The sequence below is a fragment of the Narcine bancroftii genome, chromosome 7 (assembly GCF_036971445.1).
Source record: "Narcine bancroftii isolate sNarBan1 chromosome 7, sNarBan1.hap1, whole genome shotgun sequence".
Classification (NCBI taxonomy): domain Eukaryota; kingdom Metazoa; phylum Chordata; class Chondrichthyes; order Torpediniformes; family Narcinidae; genus Narcine; species Narcine bancroftii.
This window is the reverse complement of record NC_091475.1, coordinates 199,203,694-199,226,414: the sequence shown is the minus strand read 5'-3', so window position 1 is coordinate 199,226,414 and position 22,721 is coordinate 199,203,694. Positions and strand designations below refer to the sequence as shown.

General features: G+C 42.7%; 1 protein-coding gene across 1 annotated transcript in view; it reads right to left on the bottom strand.

Moving 5' to 3' along the window:
* Positions 1-22,468, bottom strand: part of LOC138739605 (SH2 domain-containing protein 1A-like) — a 65,155-nt gene extending 42,687 nt beyond the window's left edge. The window contains exons 1-2 of the mRNA XM_069891972.1: positions 21,797-22,468; positions 7,749-7,809 (exon numbers count right to left, since the gene is read on the bottom strand). Of these exons, the coding sequence (XP_069748073.1) occupies positions 7,749-7,809; positions 21,797-21,930 (195 nt within the window). The 5' untranslated portion in view covers positions 21,931-22,468. The remainder of the gene's footprint in view (positions 1-7,748; positions 7,810-21,796) is intronic.
* Between the last annotated feature and the right edge of the window lie 253 nt (positions 22,469-22,721).

The window sequence follows — 22,721 nt, the reverse complement described above, 5'->3', positions numbered from 1 at the left end:
CCTCTGGGCTCGTGATACCATCAGACTCCTGAACAGACTCGATCAGAAATTAATTTAAGTCTCTTACTTTGCACGTTATTTGAATATTTTTGAATATTTATTTCTTTTTCTGTAATTACACTGTCTGTCTGTTCACAATTTTTCTTTGTTTACATTTCTGCCTTTGTATATATATTTTTTCTGTATGCGGTTACCGATAAGTGGAAATTCTGCTTGCCGGCAGGAGAAAGTATATCAGGGTTGTATTTAATGTCATGTATATTCTTTGAGAATAAGTCTGAATTCTGGCCTTGACTTTAATTTTGATAAGTAGCGGACTGAACATATCGTCGTACAGGCAACACACCCTCTGCAACTGCATGCGCACTTTCCCTGTGTAAGAGTCCACGGTTCCCATGTTAGCCTTGTCAACCGTCTCAGAGCCAACAATACCAAGGGTGGAAGCCAAGTCATTCTCTCATCTGAAGGACTGCTGAAGAAGGTGGTGGAGAAAGGCATAATCTACTTGGAAGGACAGCCTAGCTTCTAGCCCCAAATCCTGGAACTTCTTATTCAATACAGCATGGAAACAATGGTGGAGAAACTCAGCAGGTCAAACAGTGCACTTTATATAGGAAAGATAAAGATGCAAAACCATCATTTTAGGCTTGAGCCCTTCATTAAGCTGTGGCAGCGCCAGTGACCTGGGTTCAACTCTGTCACTGTCTGTAAGGAGTTTGTACATTCTCTCCGTGCCTGCGTGGATTTCCTCCAGGTGCTCTGGTTTCATCCAACCCTCCAAAATCTACAGAGGTTGTAGGTTAATTGGTGTAGTCAGGAGGCAGGGGGTCATGGGCCAGAAGGGCCTGTTACCTTGCTGTATGTCGAAAAATACATTGTGGGCTGAAGGGCCTGAACTGTTCTATGTTCTATGTTTTAGAGACAAGACGCAGTAAATACAAGACAATGCCAGGTCAAAGACACTACATAAGGCACCGCAATGAGCAGGTGTTAGTTAATGTGGAGGGAAGACAGCACAGGTACAGCAATGCCCCTCTTGATTTTATAAATCTCTCTCCACTTTGATTTGAGGATTGGTAAGAACATCTCCTCCACAAACTCCGTCAGTACCGGAGCACCACAGGCTTTACCCCCTGCTCTACTCGCTTTACACCTGCGACTGTATACCTCGGTATGACAGTAAGACCATCTACAAATTTGCCGTCGATACCACGGTAGTGGGTTGTATAAAGGAAGGGAATGAGTCAGCGTACAGGATGGAGATTGAAAACCTGGCTGAATGGTGCACCAACAACAACTTTGCCTTGAATGTCACCAAATCTAAGGAGCTGATTACTGACTTCAGGAAAGGAAAGCCAGAGGTGTACAATCCAGTGATCACTGAGGTGATCAGAGGTGGAGAGGATGAGCAAATTTAATTTCCTGGGAGTCACTATCTTGGAGGATCTTTCCTGGACCAACACACTAACGGCATCATGAAGAAAGCACATCAAGGGGGCGTGGCAAGATGGCGTAAGAATCAGACATGCCTTCCAGTTCTCTCCTGACTCTATCTTATTGTTCTGTCTAAACATGCCCGTTAAAATTCTTTAAAAGTTTAGATAATTTCAGTGCTATAAATATAACTTATGATGATACAATTGGTGGAAAAGAGCAAAAAAAAATGACAACAGATCATCAAAAAACTACATTTTCCAAAAGTTCAAGTTTTGGAGCCTACCTACAGGAAAGACACCGGGACTCAGCGTGAAATGGATCCCAGGAGAGAGGTACAGTGTTCGGATGTAGAGCTCTATGTTACATCGGTAGAGCCCCCTAAAGAGGGCGCCAAACAGCCTTTAGAACAAAGAGTTACTCAAAGGTATTTGTCAACTGTAGAGGTGGCGCTGCAAACTGCATCTCTTGAGATAGAAGAACCTATACAACTTGATGTACTGGGAGAACTTAATACATTATGGACTGGGGAAAACCCCGGCCAGCGTCCTCCAGTCATTGCTGGAGAGGCTGTGGCTGGGGTTTCCACACGCAGTCATACTACAAGGAAGGCAAGCAGAATGAAGGAAGGAACAGAAGATCCTTTGGTTATGCAGAAGAAGCAGGAATCTGTTGAGCCAAAATCTCTTCCAATTGAAAAGATTTTTATGAATCTTGAATCTAAATTATCTTATACAATGCAGGGATTATCCAAGATTATGACTGAACTTGGTACTAGGTTTAATACTCTGGTGAAAATACATTCTCAACAGATGGCTGAGTTTGGAGCTTTTAAGCTTGAAGTGAGAGATAAATTTAATTCGTGTGAAGAAGATATAGACAAAATACGGGATCAAGTTTTTGATGTGACCAAAATGGTCGAAGACTTACAAACTCAAAATAAAAATTTGGTGAAAAAGATTGATTATTTGGAAAACCAATCCAGACGGAACAATATAAAGATTATTGGTTTGCCGGAAGGTATGGAGGGAGCAGACCCAAGAAAATTTTTTACTGAATGGATTCCGCAGGTGCTGGGTCAAGAACATTTCCCGGAAGGTATAATACTGGAACGTGCTCACAGAGCCTTGCGTAGAAGATCTATTTCAGGTCAAAGTCCAAGACCTGTTTTGGTTCATTGCTTGAATTATTACGACAGAGAAATAATTTTACGAGTGGCTATTAGAAATGCACAACAGAGAAAATCACCCTTGATGATTCAAAATAATCGAGTTTTCTTCTATGCGGATTTGAGTCAAGAAGTTATGTTCCAACGACGGGAATTCAATCCTGCTAAAGAGTTGTTGTGGAAGAAAGGTTACAAGGCAACCTTTAGATATCCAGCTGTTTTGAAGGTTTTTCAAGATGGTTGCCAACCAAAGTTCTTTGATTCTCCAAAGGAAGCTATAGCATTTGCTCAAGAGCTGCAAATTACTCGGTTTCAACAGAGACGTAGTCCGCCGCGATCTCTAAGGAGACAAGAGATGGAAGAAAAGAGCCGTGCACCAAGAAGGAATGGTTGTAATGGTGACTCGGCAGTTGGAGCTGATTAAAAGAAGAGTTGTCCTTTTTTTTCTAATGTTTTTTTTAAAAAAGGGATATTAAATAATGATGATGTTAGTTTAAGATGAAGTGAGAGTTGGGGGAGAGAACTGGATAGGCACTATTTCCTGAAAGTCATCTGTTACGTGTGAGTTATCTCACACCCATTTTTTTTTGGGAGTTACCGCATTGCACGGTTTAGACGGGAGGGGGTATTTTTAACCTCCTACCCGTTTTTTTTTTTTTGCCTTTTTTTTTGTATTATTAGATTAAAGAGTGAAGGGGTTTTTTTTTGTTTATATTGTTTTAAAAAAACTAAAAATTGATGTGGTTTTTTTGAAAAGTTTATTCAGTAGATAAGGAATATTTGAAATTTAAATGTGAATGGGATGTATAAGTTTTTTTTAATATTTTTTCTTTAACTTTAAGGTGAAAGGAGTGGTAATTCTGGTGTATATTATTTTTCTATTTTAGTTATAGAACGAAGGGAATAATGGTGAAAGTTATAAATTGAATTGTACAATTCTTAATGAGGCTTGAATTTTGTTTGTGGTTTATGCTCCATTTGTTGAAGATATAGATTTTGTTGTAGATGTGTTTTTATTATTTGGATATCTGAATTTTAACGTAATGATTGGGGACATTTAAATGTGGTATTGGAGCTTTTATTGGATAACTCTTTTCTTTGGCTTGGCTTCGCGGACGAAGATTTATGGAGGGGGTAAAAAGTCCACGTCAGCTGCAGGCTCGTTTGTGGCTGACAAGTCCGATGCGGGACAGGCAGACACGATTGCAGCGGTTGCAGGGGAAAATTGGTGGGTTGGGGTTGGGTGTTGGGTTTTTCCTCCTTTGCCTTTTGTCAGTGAGGTAGGCTCTGCGGTCTTCTTCAAAGGAGGTTGCTGCCCGCCAAACTGTGAGGCGCCAAGATGCACGGTTTGAGGCGATATCAGCCCACTGGAGGTGGTCAATGTGGCAGGCACCAAGAGATTTCTTTAGGCAGTCCTTGTACCTTTTCTTTGGTGCACCTCTGTCACGGTGGCCAGTGGAGAGCTCGCCATATAACACGATCTTGGGAAGGCGATGGTCCTCCATTCTGGAGACGTGACCCATCCAGCGCAGCTGGATCTTCAGCAGCGTGGACTCGATGCTGTCGACCTCTGCCATCTCGAGTACTTCGACGTTAGGGATGTAAGAGCTCCAATGGATGTTGAGGATGGAGCGGAGACAACGCTGGTGGAAGCGTTCTAGGAGCCGTAGGTGGTGCCGGTAGAGGACCCATGATTCGGAGCCGAACAGGAGTGTGGGTATGACAACGGCTCTGTATACGCTTATCTTTGTGAGGTTTTTCAGTTGGTTGTTTTTCCAGACTCTTTTGTGTAGTCTTCCAAAGGCGCTATTTGCCTTGGCGAGTCTGTTGTCTATCTCATTGTCGATCCTTGCATCTGATGAAATGGTGCAGCCGAGATAGGTAAACTGGTTGACCGTTTTGAGTTTTGTGTGCCCGATGGAGATGTGGGGGGGCTGGTAATCATGGTGGGGAGCTGGCTGATGGAGGACCTCAGTTTTCTTCAGGCTGACTTCCAGGCCAAACATTTTGGCAGTTTCCGCAAAGCAGGACGTCAAGCGCTGAAGAGCTGGCTCTGAATGGGCAACTAAAGCGGCATCGTCTGCAAAGAGTAGTTCACGCACAAGTTTCTCTTGTGTCTTGGTGTGAGCTTGCAGGCGCCTCAGATTGAAGAGACTGCCATCCGTGCGGTACCGGATGTAAACAGCGTCTTCATTGTTGGGGTCTTTCATGGCTTGGTTCAGCATCATGCTGAAGAAGATTGAAAAGAGGGTTGGTGCCAGAACACAGCCTTGCTTCACGCCATTGTTAATGGAGAAGGGTTCAGAGAGCTCATTGCTGTATCTATTCAAGAGTAAAAGGGAAAAATGGTGGAAGAGTACTAAAATTGAATTGTACAATGCTTAATGAGGTTTGAATTTTGTTTTAAGATGGTGGTTTATGTGACTAATATGATGATAGATGTGAAGCTAGTTGATATTTGGTGAAGGTTTATCTCTATAGAGAAAGTTTTTTTTCATCCTTTTTTTCATGCTACAATTTTTTTTAAGAATTGATTATTGTTTAAGAATTTTTGATAGATAATGTTACTAACTTTACTAATTTTTTATATTGTTTGAGTTAAATATATGTTTCATCTTAACTCCGTTTGTTAAATATATGCATTTAAGTTTGATTTAAATATGTTTTTTAAGTCTGATATCTTAGTATTAATTACTTTTCTTTTTGTTAGTATTTTAATCGGTTATATTTTTGTTTTTTTTTGTAAGTGGGTTTTTTTCGCACATATATTATTAACTTTATTAATTCTTCACTCTTTATTTTGGGGGGAAAGGGGAGGTTGGACTAATTTGAGTTGGATTATTAATGTGTAATAATTATTGGGGAGGGTATAGTTTATTTAGATTACTGATACTGTATTGTAATTTTATTATTTTATTCTTAATTTTTTTTTATATAATCCTATATGTTATTCATGTTATAAAATCTGAAATAAAGTTTAAAAAAAAAGAAAGCACATCAACAGCTTTATTTTGCACAGGAGTTTGCGGAGGTTTGGTGTGACAGCAGAAACACTGAAAAATTTCCACAGATGTGTAGCGGAAAGTGTACTGATCAGCTGCATCATGGTCAGTATAGGGCGGTATAGGGACACCAATACTCATGAGTGTAAAGTCCTGCAAAAGGTGGTGCAAAACTATCAAGAACATCTACGGGGAATCGCCTGCAACCAGTGATCTTGGAGGAGTGAGAAGTGAGATTGAACTGTGAATCAAAGAACTTTTCTGAACTTACACACACACATTATATACATGTGCGCCTAGAATTAGAAGGGGGTTAAGTTAATAATAATAAGTTAAAGTGTGATCCTGTTTTCATGTTTAAAGATAATTAAAAGCAACTTTTGTCGAAGTAACCATTTGTCTTGGTAAATTTCTATTGCTGCTGGGTTTTGGGGTCCTCTGAGCCCATAACAATACTCAGTGGGTCAAACACAAAAGTCTGCAGATTTCTTGATCGTAGTAAAAACACAGAAATGCTGGAGAAACTCAGCCAGTCTCATGGTATCCATAGGAGGTAAAGATATATTACCAATGTCTCAGGCCTGAGCCCTTCCCCAAAGTTCTCTGGTTTCCATTAGAACCCCCCCCCCCCCGATCTTTCCCTTGGTCTTCTTTCCTCTTGTACTCTCTCTCCATCCCTTTCCCCTTTTTCTTCTGTCCCCTTTCACAGAACCAAAAATATCTCCTCCTGTTGTGGTTGAAAAAAAATATTCGATGGGCCTCAAAAGTAAGGACTCTGAACACAGTCTAGCGGTAAATAATTTTATTTACAGAAGACGCACGTGGGAAAATCGTAACAGGAATAAAACACGTGCACAATTTATAGAAGATGAGCGTGGGAAAAATCGTAACGGGATAAAATGCACACACACACACAACGAATTGGGTACACACAATCAAGGAAAAACAATACGATACCCGCCACCCCTTGACTCATTGCAGACATGGCTCAATGATACTAGGGACACTGATTAAAATGTTTCCAACCCTGTAACAGTGCACATCTCAGCAAATGATTCTCCAGCACTGTTCCACAGAACTCAGCCTAGAGTGAAGCAGGATGATCCCTCGAAGATGGCAAAGAGAAAGAACTGAGCCCCTATAAGGCTGGAGGGTCCACGCCAGATAATTTACCAAGGTCTGATCGATTACAATGGCCAATAGCCCAAGTACAAAGGTACTTAAAGGGGCCACTGGTCAAGTGTGCAGTGATGGGTGGGGCGAGACCCTGATTGGCATTTTGCGTGTATTAAGACCATGTGACATTCATCACCCTCCACAATACACCTCCACCAATTAATTCTCACTTTTCCTCTCCCCTGTCCTGTTGTCATATCCATATAACACCTGTTATCATTTCATACCCCTCTCCCATTCTTCCCCAGCCTTTTAACACAGATGCTTGGCTTTTTTTTACTCCAAACTTGAAGAAGGGTTCAGGCCCAAAACATTGATATTATATCTTTACCTCCTGTGGATGCTGCGAGACCATCTGAGTTCCTCCAGCGTTTCTGTGTACGCAGTGAATCAGGCACCATCCATGGATATATTTTTGGTTGAGACCAGTTTCTCCAGGGATGCCTGCCTGATTCATTGAGTCCTTTCAGCTTGAGTATTTCCCCAGTGTAGTTCCACAACATAGGATCCTTGCAAGTAAATTAGTTTCCTGATGTTGTGATAGTTGTGGCTTTCAGGAGTTAGCACTCAGAGAGTTTTTTGATCATATATTTCAGAATTTCTTGTCATGAACATGTCATGAAATTTGTTGCTTTGCAGCAGCGTCACATTCTAAATAAATAAATTAGTGCAAAAGAAGAGGAAGTGAGGTAGTGTCTGAAGGTCATTGTCCATTCAGAAATCTGATAGCGGAGTGGAAGAAGCTGCTTTTGTTGGGTGTTCACCTTCATTTCTGTATCAGAATCTCACGTTATCGTCTCTCGCTTTCCACTAATTATCTTTGCGGTACCCACGTTTCTCTCTAAGTATTGCCATCTTACTATCTGTTTGGCTGGTAGATTAACAATGACCATGGCATTCAAAGATTAATCCTGGAGTTAACACTCAATGTGCCACAAGTGGGATTAAGTAAATACTTTTCTACTTACCTGGACAGACCATTTTCCAGAAGTTTCAGAAACCCGGTAAGTATGAACAAATGTTTGATTCCTGGAGAGAAGAGAGACACTTTTAAAGAATGATCTGGTAAGATTTTAAAATAAAAATAAAAATTTTGCAATTGATTCATATATTCATATATTCCAAAGGACATGGGGCCCATTTAGGGGACCATTATCATAATCTAAATAATTAAGGTTGTTCTGAAGCTTTGGTGCTGTCCTGTCCATCTCTAGGTTGTTGTCAATTGATTCCTACATGAAAATGTTTAACCTTGCTTAGCGGTAGGGGGTTTTGATTCATTTTTTTTAGACTAGTCTTGTGTGTGGTTAACTTCTATTTCTTTAATATGATTGTGTTCTGGATTTTTTTTGTAATAATTATTTTTTTCTCTCTTGAATCTTATAGCACAATATATAACTGTACTGTTTAATTATTTCTAATGTAAACACCAATAAACATATTCTTTAAAGAATGGGAATTGTACATTGCGCTCGTACTGGTAAATGCATGAAAGGCTTGTTGGTACCTTGGGATTGACATCCAACTCTGCATGTGGTTGAAATATCTGGTCACTGAGAACCATTGATACTTCGGCAAATTATGTAATATTTTATATTGTATATAGATATGTTTTAAAGGAGATAAATTGTGGCAGGCTTTTTTAGTGTAGGTCACTTCAAAATAGATCTCATTTAAAATGCCAGAGCTTTGCTCTAGCCAGACAGTTCAGGCTCCAGGTGTCTTTGCAAAAGCTTTGGAGAATGCCTAAAAGGACTTCACAAGTAGGTGTTAATTGGACATGCTGTGGAGTAATGGATTATTGTTTTGGAAAGCAACAGATGAACGAACTCGGAATATTAGGTCCGGAGCCGCAGTCTAAGTTCAGTTTGCTGTTCTAAGGGGGTCATGTGGTTTTCTCTGTGAGAGAGAGAGAGAGAGAGAGAGAGAGAGAGGGAGAGAGAGAGAGAGAGAGAATTCAGTTCTACAGTTCAGTAGCAGCAACTGGGACTGGAATATGACAAGCTGGCAAGCTTGTGGAAAAACCCCATTTTGAAGACAGGTTGTGAGTTCTTAGTTCAGCCTGTTCAAAGTCCTTGTGGCCAATACAAGATGAGATGGCTGGCTGTATAATATTTCACTTAAAATAAGGGAAACAGAAAAGAAACTCTGTAGTGACCTGAAAGAAAGAGGTTATCATCTGGAAAACCCTGATGGGGCGAGTTTCTTTGGCAAGACACAAATCTCTCTCTGAAAACTGACAAGAACCTTCCTGAGTGGTAACCATTTTCCTTTCAAGCACCAAAGCCTGGTGAACTTTATAAATGTTAAATTCTGTGCACAGTATAAGAATTGCCTGCAACCAGTGAACTTGGAGGAATGAGAAGTGAAATTGGACTGTGAATCAAAGAACTTTTCTGAACTTTTACACACATTACATACAAGTGCATCTAGAATTAGAAGGGGGTTAAGTTAATAATAATAAATTAGTTTGATCCTATTTTCATGTTTAAAGATAATTGAAAGCAACTTTTGTTTAAGTAACCATTTGTCTTGGTGAATTTCTATTGCTGCTGGGTTTTGGGGTCCTCTGGGCCCATAACAATACTCAGTGGGTCAAACACCAAAGTCTGAAGATTTCTTGATTGTAGTGAAAACACAGAAATGCTGGAGAAACTCAGCCAGTCTTGTTGTTTTGCGGCAGCATCAAAATGTAAACATTCATATTAATCACCTGACAAAAATAAATAAAAATAGTGCATGAAAAGTCAAAGTAAAGCAGTGTCTTTGGTTCATTGATCATTCAGGAACCAGATGGCAGTGGGAAAGAAGCTGTCCTTGTGCCACTAAGTGCTCATCTTTAGGCTCTTGCACCTTTTTCCTGATGGTAGCAGAATGAAAAGGACATGGCCCTGAGGAGAGAGGCAGCTTTCTTAAGACACCGCCTCTTGTAGGTGTCCTTGATGGAGTAAAGTCTGGTAATGTCCCAGGCAGAGTTAACAATCTTCTGGAATTTTTTTTTCTTGTCCTGGGCGTTGGCAGCTCCATACCAGACAGTGACACAACCAGCCAGAATGCTCTCCACGGTACACTTGCAGAGGTTTTCAAAAGTCTTCGGTGACATACCGAATCTCCCCACAATCTCGCGAAGTATAGCCACTGGTGGGCTTTCTTCACGATGGCATCAACAACATGGAGTCTCCAGGACAGATCCTCGGAGATGATGACGTGCAGGAATTTAAAGTTCTCGACCCTCTCAGCTACTGAGCCCTCGATGAGAACTGGTTCATTTCTCCTGGCTTCCTCCTGAAGACCAAAGTCAAATTCTTGGTTTTGCTAATGTTGAATGCAAGGTTGTTTGTTGTGAGCCCACTCAATGAGCTCATCTATCTCCCTCCTGTCATCAGCAAGTTTGTAGATGGTATTGGAATTGTGCCTGGTCACACAGGCATGGGTGTAGAATGAGTAGAGCAGTGCACCACAATGAATTGATGATGTCAAAAACACCATCTCCACTGGTTTTTCCAGACGCTAGCACAGTGGGGGAGTGTAGCCCATATCTGGAATGTCCTTGTTTAAACATGTTTTTGTGAAGCACATCACACAGGACTCCGATGTTGTAATCTGGCTCAGAGTTTATTGCATTCCCTTTGGAATGAAGAAGGAAAAGAGGTGACTTAATAGAGGGATATAATATTATGAGGGGTTTAGTTAGGGTGGAGAGGCAATATCTTTATCCTGGGGCAACAATAACAAAAACTGGGGTTTGCTTGTTTAAGGTGAGTGGAGTAAAGTTTAGAGGAAATGTCAGAGGTATTTTGTTTTTCACTCAAAGAGCGGTGGATGCCTGGAATATCTTGCCATGGGTGGTGATGCAGGTTGGTACAATTGAGACATTCAAAAGATGCTTAGGACTGCTCTACTCACTCTACACCCTTGACTATGTGGGTAGACACAATTCAAATCCTGTCTACATATTTGCCGATGACCCCACGGTCGTCATCAGATTCACAGATGGCAATGAAGAAGCATTCAGGACTGAGATCAATCAGCTAGTTGAGTGGTGCACAACAACAGCCTTGCATTCAATTTTAGCAAAACCAAGGAGCTGACTGCGGGCTTCAGGAGGAAATCAAGAGTACATGAACCAGTCCTCATCGAGGGCTCAGCACTGGAAAGGGTCGAGAACTTCAAAATTCCTCGACGTCAACATCTCTGAGGATCTGTCCTGGGGGCTCCATGTCAATGCAATCAATGAAGAAGGCTCGCCAGCGGCTATGCTTCATGAGGAGTTTAAACAGATTCGGTTTGTCACCAAAGACTTGAAAATTTCTACAGGTGTACCATGGAAAGCATTCTGTCTGGTTTGATCACTGTGCGATATGGAGGCACCAATGCACAGGACAGGTTAAAAAAAACTCTCAGCCAGGGACATCGTTAGCATTAGTGTTCATTCCACTGAGTATATCTACAAGAGATAGTGTCTTCAGAAATCAGCCTCTATACCCAAACACCTCTACCACCCTCTTCTCAGAAAGGAGTGACAGGGGCCTGACACCCAGCAGAACAGGGACACCTTCTTCTCCTCCGCCATCAGATTTCTGAATGGACAATGAGCACAGACACTGCCTCACTTTCTCCTCTTTTCCTGCACCACTTATTTATTTTGAAATGTAATCTAGAGCAATATTTGCCCTGTAATGCTCCCACGAAACAACAAACTTTGTGACAATAAATTTTCATTCTGATAGAATCAGAGATGTAAGAAAAGGGTGTGCGGTAGGGAAGGGTTGGATGTGGAAAAAGTTTCCATAGTGGCCATCACACCATGGGCTGAAAGGTCTATAATGTTCTATGTTCCATTTTCTTGTCTACATTACCACCCCCCAGCTGGCCCCTTAACCCATTTGACAATCTGACACCAGTTGGCTCATGGATCTGAGGAATTCAATTTTCTACCTCATCTTTACATTGACAGAGCCCATCCCTGATTGGTTGAAATTGAGGTCTTCCCTCCCCTTGCCGAAGCCCACTGCTCTACTTACTATACACCAATGACCAGGCACAAATCCAATGCTGTCTACGAATTTGTCAATGACACCACAGTCGTTGGCAGAATCACAAGTGGCAATGAGGAAGGAGGGAGATAGTCGCACCAACAATTTGCACTTAGCATAACCAAGGAGATGATTATGGACTTCAGGAGGAAGTCAGGAGAATGTGAACCAGTCTTCATCTAAGGCTCAGCAGTTGAGTATGTCTTAAGAAAGCAGCCTCTATCCTCAAGGACACTCACCATCCAAGATGCCTTCTACTACCATTGGAGAAAAAAGGTACAGGAACCTGAAGACTAGAACTCAGCGGCACATGGACACCTTTTTTCCCCTCTGCCATTGGATTCTGGAATGATCAATGAACCTCAGACACTGCCTCACTTTGACATTCTTGCACTCTTTTCATTTATTTTGTAAAGTAGTTTGTATAATCATATGTATGTCTATATATATATATATATATATATATATATATATATACACCATATAACAATTACAGCCCAGAAACAGGCCAACTTGGCCCTTCTAATCCAAGCTGAACACTCTCTTCCATCTAACCCCACTGACCTACACTCAACCCATAACCCTCTATTCCTTTCCCAACTTCTCCTTAAATGCTAATATCGATCCTGCCTCCACCACTGCGTCTGGAAGCTCGTTCCACTCACCCACCACTCTCTGAGTAAAAAATGTCCCTCTTCATGTTTCCTCTAAACTCTCTGCTCATGTCCTCTCATTTCTATCTCCCCCTTTCTTAAAGGAAAAAAAACCTCTCCACGTCCACTCTATCTATACTCCTAATAATTTTAAATTCCTCAATCAAATCCCCTCTCAACCTTCAAAGAATGAAGACTTAACTTATTTAACCCTTCCCGATAACTTAGACCCCGTAACCCCGGCAACATTCTAGTAAATCTTCTCTGCCCTCTCTCCAATTTGTTGGGATCTTTCCTGTACTTTGGGGACCAAAACTATACACAATAATCTAAATTTGGCCTTGTACCATTTTAACATAACATCCTGCCACAAAGCAATGAATTTCGTGGCATGTTCGTGTCAATAAACTCTGATTCTAATTTTCCCTTCTCCTGCCTCTTGATGCCTCAAGTGTGAAGGCTGCACAATAGAATTCTATAAAACATTTAAAGACTTATTAATTCCTCCTCTCCTGGAAGTAATGAACCAGATTGAAAAAAAACAAAACATACCAGATTCATGCAAAACAGCAATAATTACAGTAATAGCAAAGACAGGGAAAGATCCACTAACACCAGCATCATATAGACCAATATCTCTACTTAACACAGATTATAAGATAATAGCTAAACTATAAGCAAACAGATTGGCCGACTGTGTACCAAAAATAGTAAAACTAGATCAAACTGGATTTATTAAAAAAAGACAAACAATGGACAATATCTGTAAATTCATTAACTTAATCCATGCAGTACAAGGAAACAAAACTTCAACAGTGGTGGTTGCTTTAGACACAGAGAAAGCCTTTGACAGAGTAGAATGGAATTATTTATTCAAAGTACTACAAAAATTCAACCTACCTGAGAAATATATTAATTGGATTAAAGCGTTATATAAGGGACCATTGGCGAAAGTGACAGTAAACGGATATATATCAAACCAATTTAAGTTAAGCAGATCAACAAGGCAGGGATGTCCACTATCTTCCTCAATGTTCGCGTTAGCTATAGAACCACTAGCAGAACTGATAAGAACAGAAAATAAAATAAGAGGGATAAAAATAAAAGAGAAGGAATATAAAATCAGTCTATTTGCAGATGACGTTATAATATACTTAACAGAACCAGAAATATCAATAAAAGAATTACATAAGAAATTGGAGGAATATGGAGAAGTATCGGGGTACAAGATCAACACAAATAAAAATGAAGCAATGCCAATGAATAATGTGGATTTCACAAAGTTTAAGAAAGAATCACCATTTAGATGGCAAACACAAGCAATTCGATACCTAGGTATACAACTAAATAATAATCTCGGCCATCTATATAAACTAAATTATCAGCCATTAATGAAAAAAATTACAAGACAACTTCGAGCACTGGAAAGACTTACCACTAACACTGATAGGAAGGATAAACTGAATTAAAATGAACATCTTCCCAAGGATACAATACCTATTTCAATCATTGCCAATTCACCTAACAGAGAAATTCTTCAAGGAGCTAAAGAAAATAATAAGGAAATTCTTATGGAAAGGGGGGAAACTGAGGATAGCACTAGATAAATTAACAGAATGGTACAAACAAGAAGACTTACAGCGACCAAACTTTAAGAATTATTATAGAGCAGCACAATTAAGATACCTATCAGATTTTTATCAAACAAGGGAAAAACCAGATTGGACCAGATTAGAGCTAGATAAAACAGGGGAGAAGATACCTGAACATATACTATATAAGTGGGATGAAAAATTGGTGCAACATAGGAATTCACCAGTATTGCACCATCTGCTCAACATTTGGAAGAAGATTCACGTAGAAAGGAATAAAATAAATTATCAACTACCAAAATTAATATTGACACAAAATCAACTAATCCCTTTCACAATAAATAACCTTTCCTTCAGAGAATGGGAGAGAAAAGGGATCAAAAGAATAGAAAATTGTTTTTCGGGAAATAAATTATTATCTTTTGAACAAATGAAGGACAAATATAATATAACTCATGAAACAATGTTTGCAAACGTACTTGAAGAACAAATTGGGAAGCAGGCTGAGATTACCAGAAGGAAGCAGTTTTGAATATGTGATTACAGACACAATGATAATTAAAAGATTTATAACAAACATATACATCAAACTGCAAGAAAAGGAGAACGAGGAAGCAAGCTGTAAACCCAAACAAAAATGGGAACAAGATCTATACATAAAGATAAAGAATGAAACATGGGAAAAGCTATGCTCCGGAACTATGAGAAATACAATAAACACGAGGCTACACATGATACAATATAATTGGTTACACAGGCTATACATCACACCCCAAAAGTTAAATAAATGGGACCCAACAGTATCAGACAGATGTTTTCGCTGTAAGAAGGAAACAGGAACAACAGTACATGCAATTTGGACATGTGAGAAAGTGAAAAAATTTTGGGAAGATCTAAACCAGGTATTAAATAAAATCACAAAAAGCAACATACCAAAAAACCCAGAGATCTTTCTTCTAAGTAATATAAGAAATAAAGAACTTGGACTCGATTTGGATGGAGCACAAAAAAGATTTATCATGATAGCTGTAGCAAAAAAAAATGTATTATGTCAACCTGGAAATTAGAAGATAGCCTGAGAATACAACAATGGTACATGGAAATGAATAAATGTATTCCATTGGAAAAAATAACATAATTTAAGAAATAACATCACAATATTCGAACAAATATGGGAACCGTACATGAAACACAATAGAGAAATCCTACCACGGACCTCTACCACCTAAAATGACAGAAGAAGACAACGAAATGAACTGACTCAGTATATAAAAGTAGAAGATAAAAATTTCTTATTTATTTTTATTAAGTGATGACATTGTTTAAAGGGTTTAATGTATCATATAGATTGAACTTTGAATAATAATAATGAGGGAGGGAGGGAAGGGAGGGGTAAAAAGGGGAGAAAATGACACTATATATTCAAGAGAAAACTGTCTGTATGTATTTTGGTCAGTATGGTTTATAGTGTGAAGAATTTTTAAAAATTTAAAGTGTGAAGGCTGCCCTTTTCCAAGGTCTCTCTCCTCCGCATACTGGCCATCCGCAGGCTTTCTCTACTTTTGCTCCAGTTGCTGAGGCTTGAAATTGGAAATCCCTCTGTTGTTTTCGCAGGAGCTCAGCGGCAGCTCAAAGCGACGTTGAGAGGCCACACACAAACGTGGAGGCTCGGTGACCTGCTGAGTTTCGGTGGGTTGGACTCGACCCAGCATCCGCAGACTTCCTTGCTTCAACCCGACTTGAAGCTGACACCCTTCTTGCACCGCCTGCTGGTGACCCAAAACGCGAGCCCTTTGTTGAAGGTGTTAAACCTTGGTGCTTTCTCCACTGTCATTTTCGCACAGCCGTCAAATCAGTGGGTAGAAACTGTGGAGCATGAAGTATATATTAAACCAGGGCTCCGCTGATACGTTGGTGTGTTTCCATGCTCCGCTCTACGTGAAAGCGCAACCAAAAGATTTCATCCACTTTCAATCATTTTAACAACTGCAACATATTAAACAGAATTGTTAGTTGGTGAAACCCAAAACTGAAGCGAATTGTTTGTATCTTTGGATCTTGGCCCGATAAAACTTGCCCACGCTGGCTCTCTGTTCTCCAACTCCAATAAAGTGCAGGGTCTCAGTGGGACAGGCAACATCGATGGTCGCTCCCCTCCAAGGATGCTCCCTGACCCGCCTTAAGATTCAAGGATCTGCACATTGAGCTGGCAAGTACTCGGTGCTTTGAAAGTCTTTTGCGTCCGAGGTCTCGAAGGGAGATGCTGGAATTATTTAATCTCCCAAATTGTCTGAATTTGCGTGAACATAACCTTTTACAGTTGTCATTTAAAATGCTAAAACCGAGGGCTGAATTAATTCCCGGTGCAAAGAAATCTGCAAGGCAACTCGAAGGTGTCGGTCTAATCGATTGGGAGTTCTCGGGTGCGAGTGGGGTCCGATGGGGGTGATGTGGGGAGAATAGTGTTCAGGGGAGGGATGTTCAGGGATTGGTGTTCACTGGAGTCATGTCCAGAGGAGGGATATTGGGGTGGGGGAGTGGTGTTCAGGGCAATAATATCCAGGGGATTGATGGTGGGGTGGGGCAGTGGTGTTCGGGAGAGTGAGGTTGCAGGGATGATGTTTGGAGGAGTAGTGTTCAGGGGAGTAATGTCAGGGAGGGGGAGTGTTGTTCAGGGGAGTGATGTTCAGGGACAGTGATGTTCAGAGGTGGAGGATGGTGTTCGCTGAGAGAGATCATGGCCCTGGAAACTGCTTTCTGTTACAAATGTTGATCTTTTGAAATGAATGATTCTTTCCATGCCCCTAACACATGCTCCACACCCACCCCTTCCAGCCTGTTGCCACATTGAATGCCTCAAATTAAAGTTAGGCATTATTGAAGCATAGCTAAGAATTGATCATGTCTTGAAAGTTGCACTGTGCTTTCCCTTGGGTGAACTGTTGCTTCAATCCTTGTGTGGTCTTGGTCTCAAATGCTGCATAGATGCAAAAGCAAGAAAACCGCTTCCTGCTCTCAATTTTGTGATATAAAACATCTCTTTTCATAAACAACTCTGGTGCACCAAACACTAAAATATTCAACTTAAAACATCCTTGTTTCTTTTTTCCCGCTCTGACAGAGAGACAATCAGTGCATCTGGCACAGCCCTCATGAATCCAGTGGTAGATAAACCATTAGGCTGAGTTGGCTGAAGCCTAGGAGCCCAGAAGGTAAGGGGGCCCATCACAACCATTGTAACTACTTGTCAATATGGGCTCACGTTAGTCCTGGGTCCACCCATCAATCAAGTCTCACTGAAGTACTGCGTTCACCTGACAATCAGCAGCGGGGTCTCGGCCACATCTATCATTTTGGGCTCCATCATTTCCAATGCTACCTGTCAACCAATGTTTGCATGGGTACACGTGCATGAGCCTTCTGCAGCAGGTTTCGACTTATGCAGCGTCGCACATGAGAGAATTACTTTTTTCAAAAAGGACTCTCCCTTCTCCTGTGTTATGTTGTATTGAGATTGTTTTTAGAACTGATTTTAGGATAACTTTTATAACTAACAACTTTTCAAATTATTCAGAGCGAGCAGACAGCTTCTGCAAAGTAAAGTCTTGTTTGATTTTCATGAAGCTTTTCCTTCCCCGCTCCAACCAAACACCAACTGGAGTATTCCCAGCACATACCCAGCGGGTACATTTAGAATATATGAGAGCATCATGTGCAAAGGCTAATAGATGGAACAATTTCATTTTATACTATTCAACGAAAGGTGGAGTCCATGGGGAATTTGAGGGGTGGGGGCAAGGTCAGGGGGAGCCTTACTAAAACTCAGCCTCAGGCCCGGGATGGTAGATAATCCGCCAGTGCCTGCATCCATTCAGGAATTGCAGCATCAAACGAAGTGAAGGCTGTTTTACAAGGACACCCAATTACCAATATTTTGAAGCCAAAAGGTGCAGCAGGGATAGATCTCGGGCACCACCAATTTGTCTTCGCTTTGCCTCAATGTGGAGAATTAAATTGCCGGTTGTAATATTGTGGTGGAAGACCATGAGTTGATCAAATGGACTGGTCAATTTTTTTTTAAAGAAAGGTTCTTGTGCCTTTTTTATTAAGCATACAGGTTTGATTTAAAGGAATTTCCATGGGCATTGAGAATGACCAAAGGAGCTGCCCACACTAACCATCCAAGATTAAGCAATATTTATTTGAATAGTTCATAAGCACAATGCTGGAGAAACTCAGCAGGTCAGTGTCAAAAAGGACACTGACCTGCTGTCACAAAGGGCACTGTTTGACCTGCTGAGTTTCTCCAGCATTATGTTGTTACTTCGACTACAGATTTTCGTGTTTTACTTCTGAATACTTGTTAGAATCAGAAGCAGGATCTACTGTGTCATGAGCAAGTCATGAAATTCTGTGTTTTGCGGTGGCATCGTAGTGCAAACATACATATACAAGCACACACACACTCTCATGCGTGCATGTTTGTCTGTCTGTGTACTATGTCTGCTTGTATGTCTGCGTGTTTTGCACCAAGGTCCAGAGAACACTGTTTCGTCGGGTTGGACCATCAGATGACAATAAACTTAGACTGAAGACCCAGGAGATAGGCCTGTTGACACTGGAATCTGGAGTGGACTCAGTGGGGCGAGCAGAATCAATGGGAGGAAAATAGCGGTTTGGGTTTCGGGTCGCAACCGCTCCCCGCACTTTTCGCTGCAGTTCAGGCGCGTCTGGACGATCGCTTGAATCGCACGAGGTGGCCGAGAAAATCCAGACCTACACCGAACCCCAAGTCGTTTTAATCTCACCTTCCCAGTGCCTGGCCCCTCACCGCCCGTCAGGACCCCGTTCCGAAACACTGACTGGCCATTTATCTCACTGGATGCTGGACTGACCCGTTGGGTTCCTCTCCGTTCTCATTCTCCGGCGCAGAAGGTTACAGGGCCACGAGTGGGGTTCATTCAAATGGGTGCTCACGGGTCGGCAAGGATCGGGTGGGCCGAATGGCCTGTATCATTTCCCCCGCCCCCGCTGTTTGATGCAATAACTGGAATAGGGAAATCGTTCGCCAAAGATCAATCGACGTTTCAAGGAAAGAATGAGAGACCCGGGAGACGGTCGGAGCCCCGGAGCCGGACACTGGCCACCAGCACTCGTTCAAGGTTCTTCGGGCACTCATCCAAGCATCATATCAAGCGGTGGGCGTTTCCGAAATACACACCTACCCTTCACAAAAAGAACCCTCCGTCTGCTCTCCCCTTTAATTCTTCCACACGTGTTTCAAAGCTGCGCTCCCCGATTGTTTGCCCTTTACTAATGGGAGAACGAATCTTGAAATAGTTACGCGTGGGGTTTTATTTGGACCTGCAATACGTGCTTTCCACGGATGTTTCCTGCACTTCAGTTCAGATCTCGACCTGCTACAGATTTTTATATTTATTTTTCCACCAATAGGACCTTTCTATTTGTTCTATCCAGGACCCCCGAATGATTTTGCACTTTGGAATGAGTGTGTGCTTTTGTTCGCATGGGAGTGTGTGTGTGCTTGGAAATGTGTGTGTTTTGCGGGGGGGGGGGGTGTGCTGGCATGGGTGTGTGTTTTGCACGCATGTGTGCGCATGAGTGTGTGTGTGCTTGCATATGTGTGTTTTGCGGGTGTGTCCGCGCGTGTGTGTGTGTGTGTGCAGGCATGAGTGTGTTTTTGCACGCATGGGACTGTGTGTGTGCTTGCATATGTGTGTGTTTGCGAGAGTGTACACGCGCGTGTGTGTGCAGGCATAAGTGTGTGTGTGCTTGCATATGTGCGTTTTGCGGGGGGGTGGGGTGCGCAGGCATGAGTGTGTGTTTTTGCACGCATGAGAGTGTGTGTGTGCTTGCATATGTGTGTGTTTGCGGGAGTGTACACGCGCGTGTGTGTGCAGGCATAAGTGTGTGTGTGTGTGCTTGCATATGTGCGTTTTGCGGGGGGGGTGCGCAGGCATGAGTGTGTGTTTTTGCACGCATGAGAGTGTGTGTGTGCTTGCATATGTGTGTGTTTGCGGGAGTGTACACGCGCGTGTGTGTGCAGGCATAAGTGTGTGTGTGTGTGCTTGCATATGTGCGTTTTGCGGGGGGGGGGGTGCGCAGGCATAAGTGTGTGTTTTTGCACGCATGAGAGTGTGTGTGTGCTTGTATATGTGTGTGTTTGCGGGTGTGTACGCTCGTGTGTGCCACGGTTTTAGATCAACCCCTTTCGGCAGATCCCTAAGGACAGCCACCAAATAATGTGACTGGTCAAGAACAGATGAGGTCGCCAACAGAGGATTTCGTTGGCCGGCGAGAAAATGAGCAAATACCTCCACGGAATCCCCACAACTTTCCTAGTACCAAGAAATAAAATCAGAAAACACTGGAATTGTTCAGCAAAGTGCATTATTCTCTCCACCCCCCCACGTTAAACTGGGAGACAAGTTGTGAAAGAGCAGGGTTTTTTTTTTGCTGAATCAAATGTTCTATTGCCTGACTGCGGTGAAACCGAAGGCAACGAGTTTTTGTTTCTCGGTCATGCCATTTGCTCGCGGGTCACCCCTTCCCGTAAATGATAACGCGCTGAATGCCACGAAAAGACGGGACGTGCAAAGACTCCCTTACAACGGGATGGTCAGGTCTGTTCACCCGTGGGCGACAACGCGCCGAATGTGAGGGGTGAGGGGAGAGAGTTCAACCCGCGCGGCTTTGGATGGATCCTGCTTCGGAGCTGAAGCTCAGAAAACATTCTCCAATCTTCCCAAATGTCGATTTCGTGTTACAGCGCTAGTGATCGGGACGGGGTGGGGGGGGGGGGGGGGGCGAATCCGGCGCCCTCTGGAAGGAGTTTGCACGTTCTGGCTGTGACCTGCGCGGGTCCAGGTCTCCGCTTTCTGTCCCAAAGCGCACGGAGTTGGTGGGTTCATGGGGCGGCCCCTGGTTTCAATTGGCTGGAATCGGTTTGTCAATAAATTTGCGTTTTATAACAACGTTGTGTTACTGCCAGGAGTTTGGAAATGTGAAATTAGAGTGAAGAAACACAAATGGGGCGTTTTATTTCTGGGGTGGGTGCCTGGGCTCGGACTTCTGCCAGATCTCCCTCCCAAAACGCAGAGCATTGGAGCAGTTCTCAAGATGCCACCCAGACATTTTGTCTTTATTGGGCATAACCGGGGTATTATTGCGACCCCACGCCCGCTTACAAGGCTCCCCCTTGACCATTTCTCTCCCTCCGATGCTGCTGGACCCGTTGAGCTCGTCCAGCACATTGTGTTTAGCCCCGGGTTTCACGGTCTGGCTCTCCCATCGTCTGAGGTGGAGTTGAACCGTCTTTGCACTTCGATGGACAATTTCAGGGTTACATTATTCTCAAGTTAAACCCCGCAGTGTTGAGAACCCGTGCAACATAGACGGTAAAGGAGGCGAGCCGGCTCCTTCGTACCTAGGCAGGTTCATTGGAGAAGGTCCATGTGGCGGGGACTGCTGACCGACTCGTGAGCTGGATACCCCTGGGTGTTCGCAGGCCCGGAGCCATCATTACCAGTCTGGTTCAGGAGGGACTGAAAGGTTCTCCTCAAGGATGAGCGGGACCGAGGAATGCACAGAATCAACATCGTTTCCATTCGTTTCACTCGCGCACCTTTCCTCCTCAGCTGCTTCAGGTCATCAACTCACAGCTTTTGTTGAGCCCTTCCCCAGCTCCCACGTTTCCATTCGTTTCCATACTTACAGTATGCACAGGCAATAGGCTCCGGGCACGGTCTCACTATCTCGCATCAGGTAACTGCCGTCTTTCCCCATCGATGCCAACAGATCCTCCGTCTCTGCGCGGCCGATATTCCCGTGATAGGCGGACAATCTCATGGTGCCGACCAGTTGTCTAGAAGGCAAGACTCTCTCTCTCTTCACCCCCCCCCCTCCTCTGTGTCTCTGTCTATCTGACTCTCTCTCTCTTCCCCTCCTCCTCTGTATCTCTGTCTATCTGACTCTCTCTCTCTTCCCCTCCTCTGTGTCTCTGTCTATCTGACTCTCTCTCTCTCTCTTCCCCCTCCTCCTCTGTGTCTCTGTCTATCTGACTCTCTCTCTCTTCCCCCTCCTCCTCTGTGTCTCTGTCTATCTGACTCTCTTTCTCTCTTCCCCTCCTCCTCTGTATCTCTGTCTATCTGACTGTCTCTCTCTCTTCCCCTCCTCCTCTGTATCTCTGTCTATCTGACTCTCTCTCTCTCTCTCTCTTCCCCCTCCTCCTCTGTGTCTCTGTCTATCTGACTCTCTCTCTCTCTCTTCCCCTCCTCCTCTGTATCTCTGTCTATCTGACTCTCTCTCTCTCTCTCTCTCTCTCTCTCTCTCTTCCCCCTCCTCTTCTGTGTCTCTATGTATCTGACTCTTTCTTGGTCGTCTCTGGTTTACAGCGAGCTAAGAATGGCTGTGGGAGTTTGATGGGTTCAATGTAGTTCTCATGATTTCCTGTGTGATAAATTTGCTGGGTTCAGATCGGTTTTAGAGATACGTTCCAGACGACTCATATTGAGTTCACACAATCAAGTTCAAACACCTGTCTATTTTACAATGCTGCAGGAAATAGACCAATTGCTGATACATTGCATCTAGTTTTGTCTTTTGTCCATTGAACAACCATTTTTATTAGGTGTTTAAAA